Below are 23,761 nucleotides of genomic sequence, written 5' to 3'. Positions count from 1 at the left end.
AGCTGATAAAGGGTGACTATTGATCACTATATTTTACCAGATGAGTATCCTTATTTTGGGGAGTCAAAGAGTCAGGTGAAGTTATGGTTGGGGTTAGATTGGGGTTAGATTGGGGTTAGATTGGGGGTTAGATTAGATTAAGAGCCCATTACTGGTAAATTCAAGTTAGTCCTAGGATCATTTTATGATTAGTTAATTGTCAGTAGTTAGGATTAGGCAGATGTCTAAGTAAATTTTTATGTTATAGGCTAAAATCAGTTACATAGATTACATTAATATAAAGTTAAAAGATCAGAGATTGTACTTGGGGTTCAGTGGGGAAAGTGTTACAGTTAGGTTCATAATTATTAAGGTGACTGGGGAAAAAAGGAGGAAATTGTGGTAAAATATTATTATTATTTAGTATTTATATAGCGCCGGCATCTTCTGCAGGAGTCGTAACAACACCATAATAATATTGACTAAATGCGTTTTGCATTAAATAATTTTTTGCAAGAATACCAGTGAAGCGAGAACTGGAAATTAAGAAAGTCCCCTTTAATACTATACAGGTCAGGGCTGCTTAAAGAGGATGAAAGGTGCAGTCTTCCTGGATGGATATAGTATATCTGAGGAAATAATGGCAATGAATTGCAAAGCTTAACCCTGAAGAAGGTGGCAGAGTCTGCCAAAACAGATTGCTTTTAAATGGCACAGTGGACCTGCTTTAAACGTTATCTTTTTTAGTTCAGGAGACGTATGTGAGATCCAACAGAAGTCTGAAGGAAGTGACATCACTGGACAGTACATCACCGTACCTGGAAGTAGCTATGCATTTTAACAGTAGCGAAGGGGTAAACACGGCATGAACTGAGCACAGAGCCACCGGCCAGGGCTCTGACTCAGTGATGATACCCTGTGAAACATATGTTAGAATCCAGGAACAGGAAGTCCTTAGCACTTAAAGCGATCCTGAGCTGTAGCTCAGAATCAAAATAAGATACTAACTTGAAGAGAGGGTAGCTTCAGGATGTACCCCTCCAGATCGGGGCCATGCTCCTTCCTGTCTTGCAGCATGGCCATGCAGTAGGCCGTGCATGTGCAGTAGCATGGAGCCCGTGGCTCCAGCTTACTGCACATGAGTGGGCGGGCTACTGCAGGCCCACGCTGCAAGAAGAGAAGCTAACGTTTCATAGATATTTTAATATTTGTGGAAGTAAGAATATCAATAAAAATGTGTTTTAATTCATTTTGGTTGTAAACTGTGACATCCACCAACTTTGGTTATATTTATGTAAACTTCAACTTAACGCTTTGGTTACTCTTAGTAATTTGCTGCCTCACTATACACATATATAGTTGACAGTGGTCAGTTGCGTACTCACTGCGCATACAATTCTATGGGGCTGTTCACAGTGCTACATTGTAATTGAGCACATTATTCTAACGCACTGCATGCTGGATTTGTATTAAAGTCTATGTCTAGTCTCTGCATTATGGAACTGACCACTATGAATCCAGCCTCACTGTGGATGTTTTGTTTTTCTTTTATTATTTTTCAACCTCACATTGCTAGTGAATGGGTGTGTTTTCTTGTCACTTTACTGTGAAAGGCTGACTATATGCTTGCCATTGTGCAAGCATAGTGCTGAAGCTCATACAGCAGCTGTTAACAGCTAGCCAGTGGAACCTATGTTCCCCATCCTCTTAACTCGGGGACATCCAACTGCACAACTGATATGTCAATGCTCTTTTTCTTTTTGGAGGAACCCCATGCCTTTTTTTAAATCTTCACAAAAAATTGATTTTCAGAATGCGGTATCTGTACTTTCATAGAAAGCATAGATTCAGCACCATGGAGAGGGCAGCTACCTAAGTTAAATTAAAGTGAAATTGTAAAGTAATCTAGCAAGTGTTTTAATGCCCCTTTTGACTTTCCTTCATTTTGATGCCACATCTCAATATTTATAAAAGTGCTACTGGCATTAAATTCAAAATCAACATGTTTAATAAAATAATAAACCTCTGTTTTGGTATCAAATAATGTCTTTCTACTATTTCCAATCAAATATAGATTCTAAATGTTTTCAAATCATCCCATTCTGTTCTATATACACTTTATATTGTGACCCAACTTTTTGGAAATAGATCAGAAGATAGCTTATGTTGATGGTTCCTGTGCTTATAACAACCTCAGGTTCATCTAAAAGACAAAAGGAGACCGGGAGCCCAATGATGCAGAATCGTGTAAGATTCAGGAAAGCAAATAGCTAAGTATGTATATACTCACAAAGGTGGGTTGCAAATCCTTGCAACCACCGTCAGAGCAGGCGAGAAATTAACAGTCCCCGTTAGGTTTACCAGGTCTGTTGACAGGAACTGGGTGGTCGCACTCCGGAAGTTCTTTAGGACAACTAAAAAACTATCACCTCTAAAAGAGGTATGACAAGACACTTAAAACAGGGGTGAAGGCCAGCTTCCTCAGGTCAGTGAAAAAAACAGGTGCCAAGCATGAGTGCCTCTCTCTCTCTGAGAGAGGCGCTCATGCTTGCTACACAGCCATAGCAGTTAAGGCAGCTGTTTTTTTCACTGACCTGAAGAAGCAGGCAAGTACCCGCAAAACTCGTTGTCAATTTTATGTGCTTAAATAAAATACCTTTTTTTTAATAAACTGGTCCAAATTCTTCAAGAGAGGTAAGATTCCCTCTTTGTTTATCAGATTAATAGCTTATTAGCCTATCTTTTACGCATTGGGCACCTCCACCCGTTTTAAGTGTTTTGGAAATGGAGTTGGAGTCCAAATGGAGTCCAAATTTTTCAAGAGAGGTAAGATGGAGTTGTTTATGTACAAAACTTTAGTACTGCCTCACTTACCCTATTGTATTAAAGTAGTAGTTTGCAACCCAATATCCATTCATAGTAAGAATTACCAAACAGGTAGTTACATGCAGCACATGCAGTCCATGTGCTAAAAACTGAGTAAGCATATTTACTAAGCATAAACCATCTGCAAGCATGCATGGTACATGGTCAAAATGGCTTCAAAATGTCACTTAGTTGAATCGTAGCCATCTATATTGATACAAAGTTTGCTTACTCAATAGCATGTGATGCTGCAGTGCTCATACGTTTAAACTGTGCAGGATGTATTTATAGCATTTTTCCTCACATTTGTGTCCTTTCTAAAAATATTATATGTAACATGGCAATCAGTGTGAGCCCCACTTCATAAATATGGTGATTGGCTCTAGTGCTGGTAAATAACAGGAACTTTAAAAGTAATATATAAATAGGTATCCTTCTGGAAACTTGCAATCTTTTCGCCTGCTGGCACTATCATGATGTAGAAAACTAAAATGTAGAGAACGAAAAAATAGCAGTATTTTAGAGATAATACATACCTAGTAGTGGCTGGATGGTGTAATGGTTAAGGGCTCTGCCTCTGACATGGGAGACCAGGGTTCAAATCTCGGCTCTGCCTGTTCAGTAAGCCAGTACCTATTCAGCAGGAGACCTTAGGCAAGTCTCCCTAACACTGCTACAGCCTATAGAGCGCGTCCTAGTGGCTGCAGCTCTGGCGCTTTGAGTCCGCCAGGAGAAAAGCACCATATAAGTGTTTGTCTTTTTGTCTTTTAGTAAGAAGTCAGGAACATTTTCTTACATGTTAAAGTTACTAAACCCAAAACTAAATGAAGCGAATTTTGAAAGCAGTTATATTGATCAGTGTACATTACAAACATTATCTATCTCACCTTGCAACGATGGGTCCCTGGTTCAAATTCCAGCCAGGGGCTATCTGCATGGAGTTTGTATATTCACTATGTGTATGTGTAGGTTTCCTCCAGACACTCTGGTTTCCTCACTCATCCCAAAAACATAAAGATACGTTAACTGGCTTTCCCCTGAATTGGCCCTAGACTATGATGCATACACTACATGATACATACATAGACAAATTACTATGGTAGGGATTAGATTGTGACCCCCTCTGAAAGACAATTAAAGGAATACTATCGATTGAGGCATTTTTTTTAAATGCTGTATGTTAGGGCACACATTACCACAAGCACTATGAGCAATTTCCTTCCTCACAGAGCTCTGCCTCTCTGCTGTAAAATCCTCCATCAGTTTTTAGATACAAAAGTGATGGCTCTTAGAGGGCTAGACCATGTCCCTGCACAGGGGGGTTGCTATCAACTCCTCAGTGTATAGTTTAATTATCCCTTTGCTGAAACAATCTTAGGGCTGGTTCAGACGGACGTTTGGAGGCGTTGCGTTTGCTGGCGTCGCGTTCAGCAGCGTTCGTGTGCGTTTGGATGCGGTCGCGTTTTTTCTTCCCCTAGGGGGACATTAGCCGTCGCGGTTAACCTCCCCTGGAAGCTACATGTAGCTTCCAGGGGCTCCTTGAACGCCAGAGAAAATCGGGACCCAAACGCCGCGTTTGTGTAAACGCGCTTGAAAGCTTGGTACAAACGCTCCCATTCACTTGAATGGGAGCGTTTAACACCAAGCCCTGAACGCTGGCTGTAAACGCTCTGCAAGCGTCCGTCTGAACCAGCCCTTATTCAGATGGTGGTAAGGGGTTAAACATTCCAGCAATGTGTGTTCCTTGTCTTCTGTTCTCTGACTGATAAAGATCCCGATAATGCCTTTGTAAACACTGTCTCTCCCTCTCATAGCAGCCTATGAAGTAGATGCAGCCTGGAGTGTATCATCATCACAAGCCAGTCAGTCAGTCAGGAATAGTGTACAGTATACATAATACACATCTCCCTCTTTCAGAAATATTACAGCACATGATCTAGTTACCTGTTGCCTCCTCAGATCTCCTCATGTCTCCTGCATGCTGTGACACAGTGAAGTATATTTGTGAGCTGTGTGAGGAATGAAGGATGATTTATAAGCAGGACTGGGTGAACAAATAAAGACCCCTAGCACTAGTGGTAATGTGTACCCTAATATAGAGTATTACAAAAAAGTTGTTTTAATCGATAGTATTTGTTTAAGTGAGAAGACAATATACTCTGTACAGCGCTGTGAAAGATGTTGGTGCTATATGCATACTAAATAATAATAATCTTTGGCGCTTACATCTTCAAATTAAAAAATCCTTTCTGTTGCTGCCCTTTCTGCAGCTGGGACAATGTTTATATACGCCTATCATCCTAATCTCAATTGGAATTTGCTTGGTTCGTTAATGGCTTATAGTTGGGCTTTACACAAACACAGAACATTTATATCACGCTTTTCTCCTGGCAGACTCAAAGCACCAGAGCTGAAGCCACTAGGACGAGCTCTATAGGTAGTAGCAGTGTTAGGGAGTCTTGCCCAAGGTCTTCTACTGAATAGGTGCTGGCTTACTGAACAGGAGGAGCCAGGATTCGAACCCTGGTCTCCAACGTCAGAGGCAGAGCTGGTCCTGCAGCTGCCACTTTGCCGACGCGCGGTATGAGTGCGCAGTCGGCAAGTGGTTAAAGATGATGTGGTTGTTAAAATACTCCCAGAACCCTCCGCATGGGGTATTACATTATATTCCATTTAGTCTCATCGACTGCCTTGACACTCAGACCAACTGCCTTTCTTATTGATCTTATTGTGATCTTTAATAAATATTTGTGACACTTTTTCATTCATGGCTCATTGAGTTGTGTTTGGGGTACAGATGGGTTCTGTTTTCTTTTGCATATTACATTAAATTGACTATTATAAGACTTTAAAGGACCACTGTCGCAAAACTTCTTTATAAAGACACTCCCTAAAAAAGAGTTATACAAGTATGCTGGGCAGCCTCCCTGCTCACTGCACACCTTTTTTGGCAGTTGGACAGAGCAACTGCCATTCACTAAATGCTTTTGAAAATAAAGAAAACTATGAGAACTCACCATGAGGAAATGGGCTAGTCGAAAACCTTTCAGTTCTGTCAGATTTCTACTACTTACTGTAAGTGACAGTAGCATAGGAGGAAAGTAATTCATGGCTCATTTTACTCTGAAAGAAACGTACTTATCTGTATATGATTATATATATTTTAAATGTTATGATTTTCGATATAGTGGTCCTTTAAAGGTGCACCGATATGGGAAAATGTTGGTATAATTAAACTAGAACATATTATATGAGATAGGAAACTAAAGCTCTTATTTATTTATGTTTCTGCAATTACATCAGTGCATACAGACACAACTTTCTCCTTCTATTAAAGCTAATTATATATTATGAACACAAGAGGTCAGGAGCCTCATTTAAACAATTATCTCTGCACTTATAAATGCTAATTTATGACTCGGTAAGCTTGTTAGCATTCCATATGTTAGTGCCCTCTGCCTCCAACAATAAATTGATACAGTTAAGTCACCAGACCTGACCGCCAGTAGACTTCATACAATGGCCAAAATGGATGATTGTAGTTACTTTAGATGCTCATAAGATGATGTTATCTTTATCTATATGATCTGCAATTTCCAGGAATACTGGAGACAGTTGTTTCATTTCCTGTTGGAGATACTGAGTAGGCAAATACAGATGACAATCAAGCTATCATTCATTATTTGGAATTATGAGAGAAGAGGGAATTGCACAACATCGGCAGAGCTTGCTCAAATAATTTCTCTTCCTGGCCTACAAAGTGATAGTATTTGGATGGATGTAGAAAAACCTTTAGGCCTGGGCTCACTAGAGTTATTTCAGCTTCTCTTTGGGATGGCCAGCGATCCAAAAAAGCACTACACTGATAAAAGTGGATTAAGGTAAACCCACGGGAGTGATTGCGATTGAGGATCTTGCGGCGCTTTTGGAGCATTTGTGCTTCTATGCAAAAGATAGGGGCTCTGCAAAATAGCTTTTGAATTGCTTTTCAAAAACAAATTTACAGCAACTTTGGGGGTAATTTCATGTTCTAAAAAAAGATGGCAGATCTCCCAATGTCAAATTCCCCATCTTCCGGTGCTTAGCCTCACCACCTTGCACAGTAGGTAATTGGATCTTCTCTATTTGGACTCAGAACTTTTGTGCAATGGTATGGGGCTAAGCATTGGACACCAGCAGAAATTGACAATGGGAGACCTGACTAGCACTTAAAACTGTATTTAACAAAATACAAAAAATTAAAAAACACTAATTGGAATGTACAATTGCTAGCATTAGATTTTACAGCACTTCATATCACCATGGAAAACAAGGTGGAAAATGCACTAGGAAAAGCTGCACAAAGCGCTTGACAGTGCAAGACTGATCTCTAGTGGGCTGCAGGCCTTAGTGACAACCTGGGTCAAATTAGTTACCTACACAAGCCCATATACCAATACAGGTGACTCCCTGAGTAGATCGTTACACGAAGCATGTAAGGAAACAGCTCTAACTGTCTAGTTGTAATAATAATGAGGCTGGCCCTTAAAGGGACTCCGAGCAGTGCAGAAACTATGGAAAGATGCATATCATTTTAAAGCTCTCTTTCTCCTCTTTCCAATGACATATAAATCGCCACCCTACGCCTTTTAGTTTTCGTTATTTTCGTAGGGCGACGATTTAGGGGGCGTCAGAAAGAGGAGAAAGAGAGCTTTAAAATGATATCCGTCTTTCCATAGTTACATTGTATTACACAGGGCGACTTTTTCCTAAAGTCAGCAGCTCCATTCTGCTGAATGCATCTTTCCATAGTTTCTGCACTGCTCGGAGTCCCTTTAATCAACCTGTAGCTGCCAATTATGTTGAATCACCACCCTGTTTTGTGCTCAGGAACCCATTTGATATAGAATCGACTTCGGTTACAGAGCATCTTTAAACAACTTAAACAACTGAAAAGAGGGGCACCTGTACAAAAATATATTTGAATTGAGAACACATCCGCGTAAGAACAACATTTCTGAGGGGCGACAAGATATTTTATGCTTATAATCAGGAGCTCACCATGTGCTTTGAGGTCACCATCCAGACCTTGTAAGCCACAGAAGAGCTAGCGCACAACCCACAATTCAGAGATAGTAGAGAAGATTAGTTGAGCTCATGCCTATTTTCTGTACTGAAGGAACATATTCTTGCCAAAGACTGCCTTAGGTTTAACAAAACCTTGAGTTAACTTTGCTTCCCCACTCCTAGCCTCCCAAGCCCAGATTTGTATAATTTTAATGGGAAGGATCAATATCAATATTTTTTGATAGAGTGACATCATTTTTTTTCCTGCATACAATACAGAAACGAAGATCAGCTTCTCTATTGTATGCAGTGTTGAATCAGTGACTGCCAGAAAAAATCCTGCTGCCCTCTCCCGCTCTCTCCCTAGTAATCTTGACTGCTGCTTACTTGCTTTGCTAGGTGCGGTTCTGGAAGGAGAATGTGTGACATGCGCACCGCTTCCCCTACTATTGGTTAGGTGTGAAATGTGGAAGTGCCTCTACATTCAACAGGCAGCTGCTCTCAAATTCACTGCTTGTGCTTGCACCATGAAGGAGGGAGGGAGGTCCTGCTGGAAGCCCTTCAAACAAGAATACTGTGATGCACTGAGAAGCAACTAAGGTCAATCAAGGTAAATCCTGGACCTGACCTTTGCCATTCATGTATTAAATGGACCATAACGAAATTATCAGCAAAAGCCAGAGCGTCATACATTTGTTGTGTATTGATAATGAGTATTATCTTTATTAGGAAAAAGGGATTCTGGAAAAATATTGCATTAAAATAATTTTTTAACCACTTTTGAGAAGAAAACAGGGACAAAGCACTTTGATTTCAAAAATAGGGATGGTCGGGAGATTGGTCTTTTCTGTCAATTTCTGAGCTTGTCTGGCAGCAGCTAAATCCTGATTGATTGCTGTGGGCCACCTACTTTTTTCTTATGACCATGGTGTTTGAGCTACCTTATTGAACAACCTTCCATATGTGCATTCTATAAGCAATATTTAAAATTGCTTTCATCAGATTAATAAAGCACAAATTCTTCCCAAGTATATGTTCTATTCTAACTCATAACAGCCAAGTAAAAAATAATCAATGGTTGGATAGAGATGGCAAGCTTTTCTGGGAATAAATAAAGATAGAAAGTTTAAATGAATAAAAATGTTGATGATTCACATGATTTCAGTGAAAAAGTGCATATTTACATTGAAAAACGGTACAAGGACTGTTGTGTAATTATCTAAAGGAACATTTGATTTACTTCTATTGCACTAGGAATTTTCACTTGCATTAGAAATTCATATTTATTAATGTCTCGTTTGTAAAGAAGTGAGAGGCCTCCAGCAGTCTCTAGGAAATATATTGCTTGTCACTAAGGAAGTACTTCACTAATGGCATTGGACTTACTTGTAGCCAAGCTGCCGACACACAACAGACGCATCTTTATCGGTCCATCCATCATCACAGATTGTCCCCCACTGGCCATTGAGATAAATCTCCACACGACCCTCTTTCTTTGTTTCCCCATCCATCAACCTCAGAGGAGGACCTGAAACAATGGCAACAGTGAGAAAAAGACGAAGGGACACAGAGCAAAAAACTCATTACAGAGGACAGAGGTGTGAGCCTATCTGCCAATTACATCGCTCTCCAATTAATATTAAATCACCTATTGCACTGAAAAATGTAAAAAAGAACTATTTTCAATATATGAATGTCTATCAAGAAACTAAAATGCCTGTTTGGAATACATTCAATGCTAAAACAGCTCCTAACTTGATCACAAACTACAGTGGTTGCCTTGCATTTAGTATTTGGTTCCTTTCAAAACAAACCAGTCACTTTTTCATGAAAATAAAACAGTTCTGTTCTAGAGAATGTTTATTAAATACTAGAGAAGTGCTTATTTAAACATTTGCAGTCAGTGCCCAGGTATTTGTAAGTCAGCAATCTGTCCATCATGCTATTTTCAAACTAACTAACCAATCATTTGCTTTCTGACATACTTCCACACACGTACATTTGAAAATGCCATGCACTAATTTGGGCGCAGAGTAACCCCAAAAAATCAGTTAAGGGCGCATAAAATAGCGGTGGTAGAAGATCGGTAAATTTACCAATATTCTATTACTTAACTGATATAGTGAAATATCCGTAATAATTGCCAATATTTCACTATGACCTAACCCATACTCTCACACAGAACCCTCCACAGGTGGGCAACTAACAACAACCCCTGGTGGGCAATAAATAACCCCCTGAAAAACGAATACCCATCCTGGACAACTGACACACAGAACCCTCCCCAGTGGGCAACTAATAATCCCCTATTGGGCAACTAATAACCCCCCCGGTGGTGTCTAACCTTAACCCCATGACAAAAATGTACGCCCGCTATGCGTCTACTAATAGCGAATGTTTCGTGCCTGCTATTGGTAGCCACAGTTCACATAGCGGGTGGCCCCGGCACCCACCTCATTTTTGACATGCTTCTTTTAGCTGCTCCTTTCAACACACGCCTTATTAGTGTTTTGACTGGCTGCTCAGCTTATCTTGTGAGTTTTTTTTTTACTTGAAAAAAAGTCAATTGAATCGGGCCCATAATTTATTAAGTTGTCTACACATACCACCAGCTATGAACATAATATATTTTGTTTTGTTTTTTTATATTGTCCATTCCATTTTTACATTTATTTACTGAGATCTCAGGCAATAGTTTTAGGAATGGCGTAATACTTTACGTTCACACATAAAAAGGTACCCGGTCCTGTCAGGTTTTGACAGCAGGTTTGTATGTGTTTCTATGGCTGTGATCATGTACTGATCTATGTTCTCTAATAGGAAAATGTGTTTATTACTTTGTAAAAAATACCACAATATAGTGATCTCTGCTTTAGCTATTATTCCCTTTCCAACATCCATGCAGCTGTGTCTACATTGCAAAAAGTGGCTGGTTAAAGGGAACCTAAACTGAAATGGATATGGATTTTTCCTTTTCAAATAATGCTAGTTGCCTGACTCTCCTGCTGACCCTGTGTCTCCAAATACATTTAGCCACAGACCCTCAACAAACATGCAGATCAGGTGCTCTGACTGAAATCAGACTAGATTAGCTGTATGCTTGCTTCAGGTGTGTGGTTCAGCCACTACTGCAGCCAAAGAGAGCAGCGGGACTGCCGAGCAACTGGTATCTTTTAAAAGGTAACATCCGTATCCCTCTCAGTTTAGGTTCCCTTTAAGATTCTCCTCAATGATTACATTGAAGGTAATTTTGGATTTTAAATGGGAAACTTTAAAAATTCTAAGTAAAATTCTGAATCTGAAGTTAAAGAGGAACTTCAATGAAAATAATGTAATAAAAAAGTGCTTCATTTTTACAATATTATGTATAAATGATTTAGTCAGTGTTTGCCCATTGTAAAATCTTTTAAATCCCTGATTTACATTCTGACATTTATTACATGGTGACATTTTTACTGTTGGCAGGTGATGTAGCTGCTGCATGCTTTTTGGCAGTTGGAAACAGCTGTAAACAACTATTTCCCACAATGCAACAAGGTTCACAGACAGAAAACTGCCAGGAGTACCATGGTCCTCAGATTTTCTTGTGGGAGGGGTTTCACCGCAATATCAGTCATACAGCGCCCCCTGATGGTCTGTTTGTGAAAAGGAATATATTTCTCATGTAAAAGGCGGTATCAGCTACTGATTGGGATAAAGTTCAATTCTTGGTCAGAGTTTCTCTTTAAGCTTTAAGTTTAAACATCTAAATGTCACAGTTTTGAAAAAACAAGCGAATGTAGAGTTGATGGCCAATTTGAATTACAACTCAGCTACTGTTTTACATAAAAGCCACAGCCTTAAAATGTACCAGAGCTGAACAATATAAAAAGTTTTATACATACCTGGGGCTTCTTCCAGCCCCATCCGCACGGATTGCTCCCACGCCACCGTCCTCCGCTGTCTGCAGCTTCGATATTGGGTCCCGTCACTTCAGCCAGTTGGAGCCAGTCTACACCGGAGAAGTGCGCCCTCTACATATCTCTCCAGCGGCCCTTAAAGGGACTCAGAGCTGAACAGCATAAAAAGTTTTATACACACCTGGGGCTTCTTCCAGCCCCATCCGCTCGGATAGCTCCCACACCGCCGTCCTCCGCTGCCCGCAGCTTCGCGAACTGGGTCCCCGCACTTCCGTCAGTCAGAGCCAGTCTGACGTAAATGAAGTACAATGTTTGCATATCTCTCCAGCATGATTTTAGGTTGCTTACCTTGATTTTATGCAGAAAAAACAACTACCATTTTACTAAGTCCCTAAAAAAACTGGCAAATAGAAGTGTCAGTAAAACGTTGCAGGGACGACATTGTACAGACACATCACTAGGCTGCAGGCTAGCGATGTGTTCTGTTCCTATTGGGGGGCAGTGGAGGGGTTTAGTTGTGATGTCATGCAGTAGCCAGGGTGAGAGGGGAGAACAAAGCTCTCAGCTAGTGATCATCCAAACTGACCAATTGGCTAGTCGCTGGCTAAGACATCGGGATACGCTGTACATATGCTAGATTCTCAGCAGAGGCGGTCATTATCAGTCACCTCAGCTGCGTACTCCACACTACTGTGCCCATGGTTGCAAAAAAGCACAATATGAGCTTACTGTCAGTCTAGAGAATGTTTAGCTTTTCACAAATTACAATAGAATAATAGTTTTAAAAACTTATAAAAGTGCCAATCTATGATTTGGGCAATTTTATAACGAGAGTAATATTTTCCTTTCAGAAGATGAGTCCATCTTAAGCGGGCCTCGCGTCAGGCTGGAGAATGTGTTTCTCCTGGAAGGCAGACTTCATCACAGAATGGAATTGGTCGTGGCTTGGAAGAAAACTAATGAGTTGCGCATATTACACACCGAAGAGCAACATTTCTAATGTGTACCTTTTCCTTAGTTATCTTGAAGAATGTAATACTCCCTAAGTTGTCTGTCTAGTCAGCTCTCTGGCTAGGGTGTTGGGAATAAGACTGACCTTTTAATTGATTGACAGATCTGAATGCAATGACCAAAGCTAAAACAATAATGTAAAGGGTGGGGACCTGTCTGGTGGGGACCTGTCTGTAAAAAATGTTTATTGTTTTTAACACAAGTGGAAGGGCACTGTAAGCCTTTTTCAAACTCAGGAAAAAAAAAAGCATAAACCACAACAGACTATGTTTTAATTAAAAGTCTTAGGTATACAAAGTGTTTTAAGTGTACCTGCACTCTAGTGTATTTATAATGTCATAAAACGAACACCAAATAAATAATTCAGTACATTTGCATTACTGATTTTAACCCAATTTAACAGTAAAACCCCTCAATTCTGGCTCAAACCAGAAGTCTCAAGCAATCAGAAAAAAAATCCTGGTCTTGCAGGATAGATAAATCTACTTTTACACTGCTTTATACAGTAATTAACCTTTGTTAATGTAACCTTTGTTACATTAAGTCTGTCCTTTGTCTTAATTTGTTTTTAATTACTATATTTCAAAATACACAGTGTGGAGTATAGTAAGTACTGTTTTGTTTTTGTTTTTTTCAAATTCTTCATTGAACACTTTTTGCAGCAGAAGATAATGAATACATCATACATTTATCGCATACATCTCATGAAAGGAGTATCGTAATTTATAGGAGATAGATTGGCAAATGTAGGTAATGAAGCCAATATATTCAGTGCATCTCCATACCAAATCACAATGACATGGACTTAATGTGGGTACCATGGAGAAGGAGACACTTGAGCTGTAAACGTAATAACAGGTGTCAATCTGATCTTATCGTTACTTTAAGTGGCTTATTGAAGTCTCCAGCATGAGAATCTCAAGGAAGGCTGCATTTTAGATAATAACACAACAGCAAAAAAACTAAACAGTTACCTAAGTAATAACAGAACAAAATCAAATGGGTCTAGCGAGTCTATGCATAGAATTCTCAGCTAATATCTGAGAAAGAATATATGAGAGAGAACTGTCTCGAAATGCCAAGAGCGGTGTAGGTGTATAAAGAGGGCCACTCTGGGTGTTTTTAGGCAGCGTTCAGTTTAGTTTGAAACTCCTCCGATTCCCTAAATACATTCCAAATAGACCAGATTTTTGAGTATTGCTCAGAATAGTTTTTTTAGCTTGGCCCATCTTTAACATTGACTCTCAAGCAACCAGAAACTACACTTATCCAGCATCAACTTATCCCCAATGGTGCCAGACAGTGGGGGCTTTACTGTATACTGAAATGCCCCTCCCCCCCCCCCCCCCGTATAAACAAAAAATAAAAATAATGATGGGAAAATGTCTGTTGATCACTATTTGAAATATATTCACTGAGTATATTTTCACTGGTTTGTAAGTAGTCACTGACCCCCTCCCATTTAATCAGCCTTGTGTAGATATTATAAGCACTTTAGCTAGCACTCTGTACAGGATAGAGGCTATTAAAATGCCACATTTGTATAGAAAGCAACAGAAGTTGCATGCTTTTAAAAAAAAAAAAACTAAAATTTTAATTTGACACATTTTACTAAATACATAAAAAAAACTGCCTGATCTTAGAGCTTAAAAGGAACCTGAGGTAAGTGGAATACGGAGGCTGCCATATGTATTTCCTTTTAAGCGATACCAGTTGCCTGCCAGTCCTGCTGATCTTTCTGGTTAGTAGTGTCTGAATCACACACCTGAAACAAGCATATGGCTAATCTTGTCAGATTTTTGTCAGAAACATCTGATCTGCATGCTTGTTCAGAGTCTATGGCTAATATTATTAGAGGCAGTGGATCAGAAGGAAAGCCAGTCAATTTGCAATCTCAAAGGAATAAAATATATAAGCCTTCATATGTCTCTTACCTCAAGTTAATAGCTACAACCAATAAGACTTGAGGACACTAGTTAATGCAGTCTGGTGTAGAGATGTCGCGAACCGCCGATTTTCGGTTCGCGAACCGGGTTCGCGAACTTCCGCGGAAGGTTCAGTTCGCGGAAAAGTTCGCGAACCGCAATAGACTTCAATGGGGAGGCGAACTTTGAAAAATAGAAAAAATTATGCTGGCCACAAAAGTGATGGAAAAGATGTTTCAAGGGGTCTAACACCTGGAGGGGGGCATGGCGGAGTGGGATACATGCCAAAAGTCCCGGGGAAAAATCTGGATGTGACGCAAAGCAGCGTTTTAAGGGCAGAAATCACATTGAATGCTAAATTGCAGGCCTAACGTGCTTTAAAACATCTTGCATGTGTATACATCAATAAGGGAGTGTAATTAGAGTACTGCTTCACACTGACACACCAAACTCACTGTGTAACGCACCGCAAAAAGCTGTTTGTGTAGTGACGGCCATGCTGGACTACTGCGCAACATGGCGAGATTGCTCTTCCTCACTCAGTGATGTCAGGTAATGTGTGACTTCCTTCTCAACTTTCCATGGCATTGTTAAAAAGCTTACGTTTGGTTTTTAAATTACATTTTCTACTTGCTGTGTACTTGTTCAGTACCGCTACAATGAGAATCCTGTGGAGGCGGGCAAGTCTGCCATTGTGACCCCGGGTAATGGCCGGGGAATGAGGGGTTTGAATCCGGTGTGGAGCCTGAGCAACGGCTACCACTGCACATCCAGGCAAGGAGGGCAGCAGGCAGGCAGGCATGCACGCCCGCCCTGAGGTAGTGACCAAAAATAACAATACAGGACTCAGGAGGACCTTTTGCGTCCCTAATTATCATGAATCAACTTTAAATCCTTTAACAGGAATCCGTTATGGCAGGCAAAGATGACACCACATTCCTTTCACGAGAATCATATGGAGGCGGGCACAACAGGTAGTAGGTATATGCAGTGAGCTGGGTTCACTCAACACAACAGGTAGTAGGTATATGCAGTGAGCTGGGTTCACTCAACACAACAGGTAGTAGGTATATGCAGTGAGCTGGGTTCACTCAACACAACAGGTAGTAGGTATATGCAGTGAGCTGGGTTCACTCAACACAACAGGTAGTAGGTATATGCAGTGAGCTGGGTTCACTCAACACAACAGGTAGTAGGTATATGCAGTGAGCTGGGTTCACTTAACACAACAGGTAGTTATGTGCAGTGATGAGGTGGGTTAAGTAAACACAACAGGTAGTAGGTATATGCAGTGAGCTGGGTTCACTCAACACAACAGGTAGTAGGTACATGCAGTGAGCTGGGTTCACTCAACACAACAGGTAGTAGGTATATGCAGTGAGCTGGGTTCACTCAACACAACAGGTAGTAGGTATATGCAGTGAGCTGGGTTCACTCAACACAACAGGTAGTAGGTATATGCAGTGAGCTGGGTTCACTCAACACAACATGTAGTAGGTATATGCAGTGAGCTGGGTTTACTCAACACTACAGGTAGTTATGTGCAGTGATGAGGTGGGTTAAGTAAACACAACAGGTAGTAGGTATATGCAGTGAGCTGGGTTCACTCAACACAACAGGTAGTAGGTATATGCAGTGAGCTGGGTTCACTCAACACAACAGGTAGTAGGTATATGCAGTGAGCTGGGTTTACTCAACACAACAGGTAGTTATGTGCAGTGATGAGGTGGGTTAAGTAAACACAACAGGTAGTAGGTATATGCAGTGAGCTGGGTTCACTCAACACTACAGGTAGTTATGTGCAGTGATGAGGTGGGTTAAGTAAACACAACAGGTAGTAGGTATATGCAGTGAGCTGGGTTCACTCAACACAACAGGTAGTAGGTATATGCAGTGAGCTGGGTTTACTCAACACAACAGGTAGTTATGTGCAGTGATGAGGTGGGTTAAGTAAACACAACAGGTAGTAGGTATATGCAGTGAGCTGGGTTCACTCAACACTACAGGTAGTTATGTGCAGTGATGAGGTGGGTTAAGTAAACACAACAGGTAGTAGTAGGATGCAGTGAGCTGGGTTCACTCAACACAAAGCTAGGTATATGCAGTGATGAGGTGGGTTAAGTAAACACAACAGGTACTGGGTATATGCAGTACTGGGTAGTACAATGTGCAGCTCCCTGTCTGTCACACACACAGGTAGTCAGTCACTGAATGTGCTGGGCTGCTGGCAGTGGCACACACACACTATCAATTAGCAAGGCTGTGCATACAACAAAAGTGTCAGTTTGACACACAGTAAAAAAAATAAAGTACAGGATGAGCTCTGAAAAGAGCTAGGGTGCTATAAAAGCAATAACAATCAGCCAGGAGCAAACTACGCAGCCAAAAACCTAACTTATCTGTCCCTAGAAGAACAAGTCTGCAGCAGCTCGCCCTAGTCTGTCTAATAGCAGGCACACGAGTGAGTGTAATGGCCGCCGGACCCTGCCTTATATAAGGGGGGGGGGTCCAGGGCTTACTGTAGCCTGAATGGCTACAATGTGCCTGCTGACTGTGATGCAGAGGGTCAAAGTTGACCCTCATAGTGCATTATGGGGCGAATCGAACTTCCGCAAACCCCCAATGTTCGCCTGGAACCGTTCGCCGGCGAACCGTTCTCTACATCTCTAGTCTGGTGTTCTTCTTTTAGCAATTAAAAACATAATAATGAAAATAATACATTGCCAGCAGGCTGTGAATATGTAATTAGGTAAACTGCTAAAAAGAACAATTTTCATTTTATCTGCTCAGTGCTTATCAACAATTTTATAATCTTTCCTTTTTACATGTAAGGCTAAATATTTGCAGAGTGGTGATAAGCAGTACGTTAATTTGCAGACAAGCCCTGCATTATGTCTGTGTCCTAGATAACATGATATACGACAGTCATACTAGCATTAATATCGAGGTAATACACTAAATATGAGAAGTCCCTGGTTTTGTGTGACCTGACATGGTCTAAGTTCAGTTACAATTACTGGATTACTCATCCAGATGGTTTATGTCTTTAAAGACAGTGAACATATTTTGCTGCTATTAATACTCAGACTGAGGACAAATTTATTTATCAAAGTAGCCCTTAATTATTGCCCTTGTTATTCCCCTGGAAAGAGAAGTCATTCATATTGTGTTTAGACCTCTAGTCATTTGCAACTGGAGCAACATGAACATCTGCAATGGCTATTAGCATATGGGATACACTGGAATGGTATTTCACGTTAAGAAGGCAGCTGCATTATATGTCTTCACGTGACATCATCAAATCATCAGCAGCTGTTCTTGAAAGGGATAACACTTGCTCTCTTATATTAGAACATCATGGACTACTCCAGAGAGAAACATTATACCTTCCGATCCAAGAGGTAACCAAGTTAACACCAATATGTATTGTTAACTTTATAGTACGGTAATAAATATACACAATATTTGTGGAGATAGGTCTATGATTAGTTACAGTATAGTAAAGGTCCCATTCAGTGGTTACTTGGGAGTATGATCTACTTGACGTAATTGGAGGATGCGATATATTGCCAGTGAGGCAGAAAATTGGCAGTCTGCTATTCTTGTGGGTTTAATGTCGGGGTGTCAATCATTTCTGGACCAGCTGTCCTACTGCTCTATGTTTCTCTAGACCTTTAGTAATGTAAACCACTTGTACAAAGATTTGGGTTCCTATGTTTTACTGGTAAGCAAGCGTTTCACTGCATTTTCTTTAAATGTTAAAATCCCCATATATAATGGGTTATTTTGGTGTATTTTAAACACATATTATCGTGGCATTTTAAAACATGGAGATATGTGAATATAAGCCAGCTGTAATTTAAGTTAATTGCAAGAATGAGTTATACCTAGAGCGACTGTGTAGGTCAGGGGTCAAATGTCTGTGTCAGTGACTCAGTGAGCCTAATTTACTTAGTGTACAATTCACAGACATGTGTAGAAGGGGGAAACTGCTTAGGTCACCCTTTCTGCTCACTTAGATCTCTTCTTGCTGTTTCTACACCAGCAAGAAATATTATTTTAGAAGAAGGATGGAGGGCCAATTTATAGCAAAGGAGAAAATGTCATAATAGCATTATAATGCATGTAAAGAGAATCGGATACCCTATAGAGTTGAGCATGAATGTCTGAGCACAATTTTCGTATAAGCGTAATCTTGCATTACGTTTTGCAATTATGAAGTAAAATCATAATGAAATATTTTCATTATATTTGTAATTCATTTAGCACGTAACTGTCATTTCATTCCGTAATGTCATGATTACGTGTAATTACATGAAAATGAGAAATTTCATAGTTTGGGAACAAGTCAAAAAAATTTTTTTCAAAAAGATCTGCTAGTTTTTGGAGAAAATTGATTTTAAACAATTCCCAGAAAAAATAGTTTTAAACTTGGTGAAATTACATTTTGTAGCAGTACACTTTAATATATAATGCGTTCTGTATACACATTTCTAGAAAACGGACTGTATACAGCCTCCCAATACTCTTAAACCCCTTGTCACCCATGCAGGCAGGTATAGCTAGAATTGGGGACCAGACCTTGTAGGCTGTGTGCCCTGAGCTATACCAGCCTGCATGATTCATGATGTGAGGCACTCTGCAAGAGAGGAGCAGCAAAGCTTCACTTTCTCCCCAAAAGCACTTGTCCATACCATGGACAAGGGACTCTTTCCCATCTCTGGTGCCTCGTATAAAATAAGTATACAAAACTTGGAACTCAGCATATATAAAATAATACCACAGTAAAATTTCATTTTACTAAGTTCAAAAAAAACCGCATTTATAACACATTATTTTGTTCCCATGACCCTAAGTCCCCCTTTGACTGCAGGGATTGCTCCACCAAGAATTACCCCTCTCCCATTTTTTGCCTGTTTTCCACCAGTGCTCAATGCAACTTTGGGATTATTACCATTTTCATTGTACCTGCTCAATTTATTCTGTCTTTTTCTTATAATTGGTTGCTCCTCCATAAAAAATGTTTTCCATATACTGCCTGATGAGCATACAGTAGGAATACTGCACACTTTACTTGTTAACTTGATTTCTTTTCTGAACACGGAGTGGATCATATTAGTCTTTATGACGTGCTTGAACATGGCTGCAGAACCTAACAGTAATAAATTGCACTTTTATACCCCCAAGAACTTCCTGTTTTAATAATATTGACAACAGTAGCAGGCCACAGTAAAATAGTTACAGTGACGCTGTTCAGTGAACCATATCACTTGTTTCTGATGTTATTCTTTGAACAATATTATTAAACAAAAAAACTACAAACTTTCACTTCTCCAGCTTGTAACTCACAAAGGGCCATATTCTATTGCTGAACTCGCCAGCGCTAAGCACTGGCGAGTTCTTAACTTAGGCGATGGGGGCATCGCCTAATCTAATTAAACTTTAGACCCCCCCAGGCGGAAAAGAACTCGCTTGGGCGATATAATCGCCCAGCGAGTTCTTAACACCGAATCCAATTACCCTTATCATGTCTCTGGGAAGCGATGCTTCCCGGCAGACATTAGCGTTAGCAAAAAGCAGGTCTAAACTAGCTAACGCACGTCATCGCCGCAGCATCTGGGGGTCTCCTTTAATAAGGAGACCCCCAGAGCTCCCCGTCGGGTCGCCGCACAGTTTAGAAGCCCCCGCACAGCTCTGCACCAGCACCCCTGTTGGCATACATACCGCCGCAGATCACCCGCCGCCTCTCGCCGCAAAATCCGTCGTGTAATTACAGTGTAACACTGTAATTACTGTCCGCATAGAAGGAGCCCGGGCAAAGCATCTTTGAATCTGCAGCCTGGGCTCCCCATTGGTCCGCTGTCTGAACCAATAAAATGGCTCAGACAGCAGACCAATGGGGAGCCCGGCTGCAGATTCAAAGATGCTTTGCCCGGGCTCCTATGCGGACAGTAATTACAGTGTTAGATACACTGTAATTACGCAACAGATTTTGCGGCGAGAGGCGACGGGTGATCTGCGGCGGTATGTATGCCAACAGGGGTGCCGGTGCAGAGCTGCGCGGGGGCTTCTAAACTGTGCGGCGACCCGACGGGGAGCTCTGGGGGTCTCCTTATTAAAGGAGACCCCCAGATGCTGCGGCAGAAGATTGCGGCGGATGTTAGGCGGGCGAGTGCGCATGTGTGGGGAGTGAGGCCGTGGTGCTGATGGACAGCACCACAGCGTAAACCTCACTCCCCATCGCTCGGTAAAAGGGAGCATCGCTCAGGCTTTCGCCTGAGTAATGCTCCCTAACGATCGGCCATCGCGCGAAGGATATGGGCAATAGGATTTGCCGGTAATCCTCGCGCGATGGCAAGGTGATAAGTAGCTTGCATCTGCAAGCTACTTATCACCTTGAATAGGATATGGCCCAAAGACTCTTGATAACTTTTGTGCAAGGAGGTGTGTGCAAAAGTAAATATGCTCATAATTGCATATTCTTTAAATTATATTCAACATTGTTTAATAAATGCTTGGAAGAACAAAGAGCAATCGAGAGCCCGATATGGTGTAGTATTGTTAAGTTGGTTGTGGTTAAAAGCAAAATATTTAGATATACTCACAAACATGGGTTACCCATAGGCAACCACTTCACGTGCAGGTGGGGAGTATTAGAACCTGACCCCACTCAGGTTTTGAAGATGTCGCTCTCTGTAGATAGGAAACGGGGTAGCACCCCTCCACCGAGGGTGGACTCAAGATTTCAGCAAGGCTTGGTGTACAGAGGCGCCAGAGTAGAATAAAAACGTTTAAAAACCGTCTAAAAGAGGGGGATGTTCAGGTGGACTTACCTCCCTCAAAAATATAAAACTCAATTGAGTCACAATATATCAATACAAAAATATTTTATTGAACTCCACTTAGTGCAACGCGTTTCGCAGGTGTGGTCCTGCTTCATCAGGCAAACAGGAGTATAACTCAATGGGTCTAGATGCAGAAGTAAGCACCTCTGTTTACAGAGGCGCTCACTTTTGCATCTAGACCCATTGAGTTATACTCCTGTTTGCCTGATGAAGCAGGACCACACCTGCAAAACGCGTTGCACTAAGTGGAGTTCAATTAAATATTTTTGTATTGATATATTGTGACTCAATTGAGTTTTATATTTTTGAGGGAGGTAAGTCCACCTGAACATCCCCCTCTTTTAGACGGTTTTTAAACGTTTTTATTCTACTCTGGCCCCTCTGTACACCAAGCCTTGCTGAAAATGTTTTAATAAATATACCCCTTAAAGCACACCTGAATTGAGAGGGATTTGGAGGCTGCCATATTTATATCCTTTTAAACAATGCAGATTGCCTGGCTATACTGCTCAGCCTCTGTATCTAATACTTTTCGCTGTATAACCTAAACAAACATGCAGATCTGGTGCTCTGACTGAAGTTTGACTGGACTAGCTACATGCTTGTATCAGTAGTGTGCTTCAGACACTATTGCAGTCAAAGAGATCAGCAGGACTGACAGGCAATTAGCATGGTTTATAAAGAAACAGATATGGCAGTGACCATTTCGTTGCAAAACACAAAAATGACTGGGTCTTCATCTGGATTTCAGCAAGCTTTCTTTATTGAAAGTACCACGGCATAAAATGCACAGTGTTTCGGCCGGTGGGGCTTTTTCAAGCGACTCTATCCCTGTCAGTTCAGGAGTACTTTAAGGCAATGCCATGTCACACAGGCAAATGTGTTGCTAGCTACTAGTTGCAGCGACTAGTGAATCATTTTAGTAAATAGTACCAGAGCCAATGGCATTGCCGATTAGTCACAAATAAATGTTTCCTCAAAAATAGCTGCAATCATTGAAGACTACATTAAAATATATTGAAGCCTAGTCCCTGAAGCTCAGTTGCCCATGTGGCATAGCCCTTGATGAATGATTGGCTTATAAGAAAGCTCACTTGCAAAGTTGCAGTACTGCAGCTCTAAGATTCTGGTTACACTAACGGGCGTTTGGGACACAGACATCACACTCTAGGCTCAACACCAATACTGCGACTGAAATCAAGTCAAACGGGACAGTGAACTCGGTAAACCCTTCAATTATGTGCCAGTGCAATGACCTACAGGGGCTCAGGCAAGGGCAACATTTTAGAGCAACTGCTTTATATATATATATATATATATATATATATGTATATATATATATATATATATATATATATACCTTAATACATACCGTATATATATATATATATATATATATATATATATATATATATATATATATATATATATATATATATATATATATATATATATATATATCGATACGCTCAAGCTCAACCGCTGCAACAAAGTGTTTCCCATACGGTGAGTCGTACTCTAACCATGCAGAAAATGCTACTTTCTTCACATCTCTTACTATGGGAATAATCTCTAAGGCCCAAGCATCAAAGAAATAGGAATAAATTGTAGTTGAAATCACCTCACCTTTCTATCAGCTACCAACTGGATTCAAAAGGTGAGGTTATTTTAACTACTATGTATCCCTAATTGTTTGACTCCCAGGCCTTAGACATCATTCCCATAGAAATAGATGTGAAAGAAGTAGCATTTTTAGATGGTTAGAGAAGGACTTACCATATGTGGGACCCTTTGGTGCAGGAACCTCATACGGAACCCCACGAACCTATTCCCTTGTGTGCTGCAGCCATTTGTTTCTATGTATTTTCTATGTAGAGGTGGGACTCTATAATATTATATTTTTGCTCTTTGGGAGCTAACAAATGTAACATAGTTAAGGTGAAAACAGAGGAAAAGAGGTGACAAAGTTTTGTGAATCATGCCCATTGTGCCGAAAGTGACTAAGGTAAGTGATACAAGCGCCCATATCACTCATCTCAGTTAATTCTGACACATTGTTGCTGAACATTGTTCAAACATTGAATTTTTAACATTACTTTTATTTATTTATTTTTCCCCTGACAAATGCCAATGAAAGGAAACATATCTTTATTTCATTTTACTTCTAGTAAATGAAAGTGCTGTTAAAAGA

The 23,761-nt window shown here is 40.6% G+C and overlaps 1 protein-coding gene across 1 annotated transcript in view; it reads right to left on the bottom strand.

Annotated features, from left to right (window-relative positions):
• The window catches only part of PRSS12 (serine protease 12), a 218,342-nt gene that overhangs the window by 75,364 nt on the left and 119,217 nt on the right, over positions 1-23,761 (bottom strand). The window contains exon 8 of the mRNA XM_068280625.1: positions 9,277-9,418. Within this exon, the coding sequence (XP_068136726.1) occupies positions 9,277-9,418 (142 nt within the window). The remainder of the gene's footprint in view (positions 1-9,276; positions 9,419-23,761) is intronic.

The sequence above is a fragment of the Hyperolius riggenbachi genome, chromosome 1 (assembly GCF_040937935.1).
Source record: "Hyperolius riggenbachi isolate aHypRig1 chromosome 1, aHypRig1.pri, whole genome shotgun sequence".
Taxonomy (NCBI): Eukaryota; Metazoa; Chordata; class Amphibia; order Anura; family Hyperoliidae; genus Hyperolius; species Hyperolius riggenbachi.
This window is presented reverse-complemented; position numbering and strand designations above follow the sequence as displayed.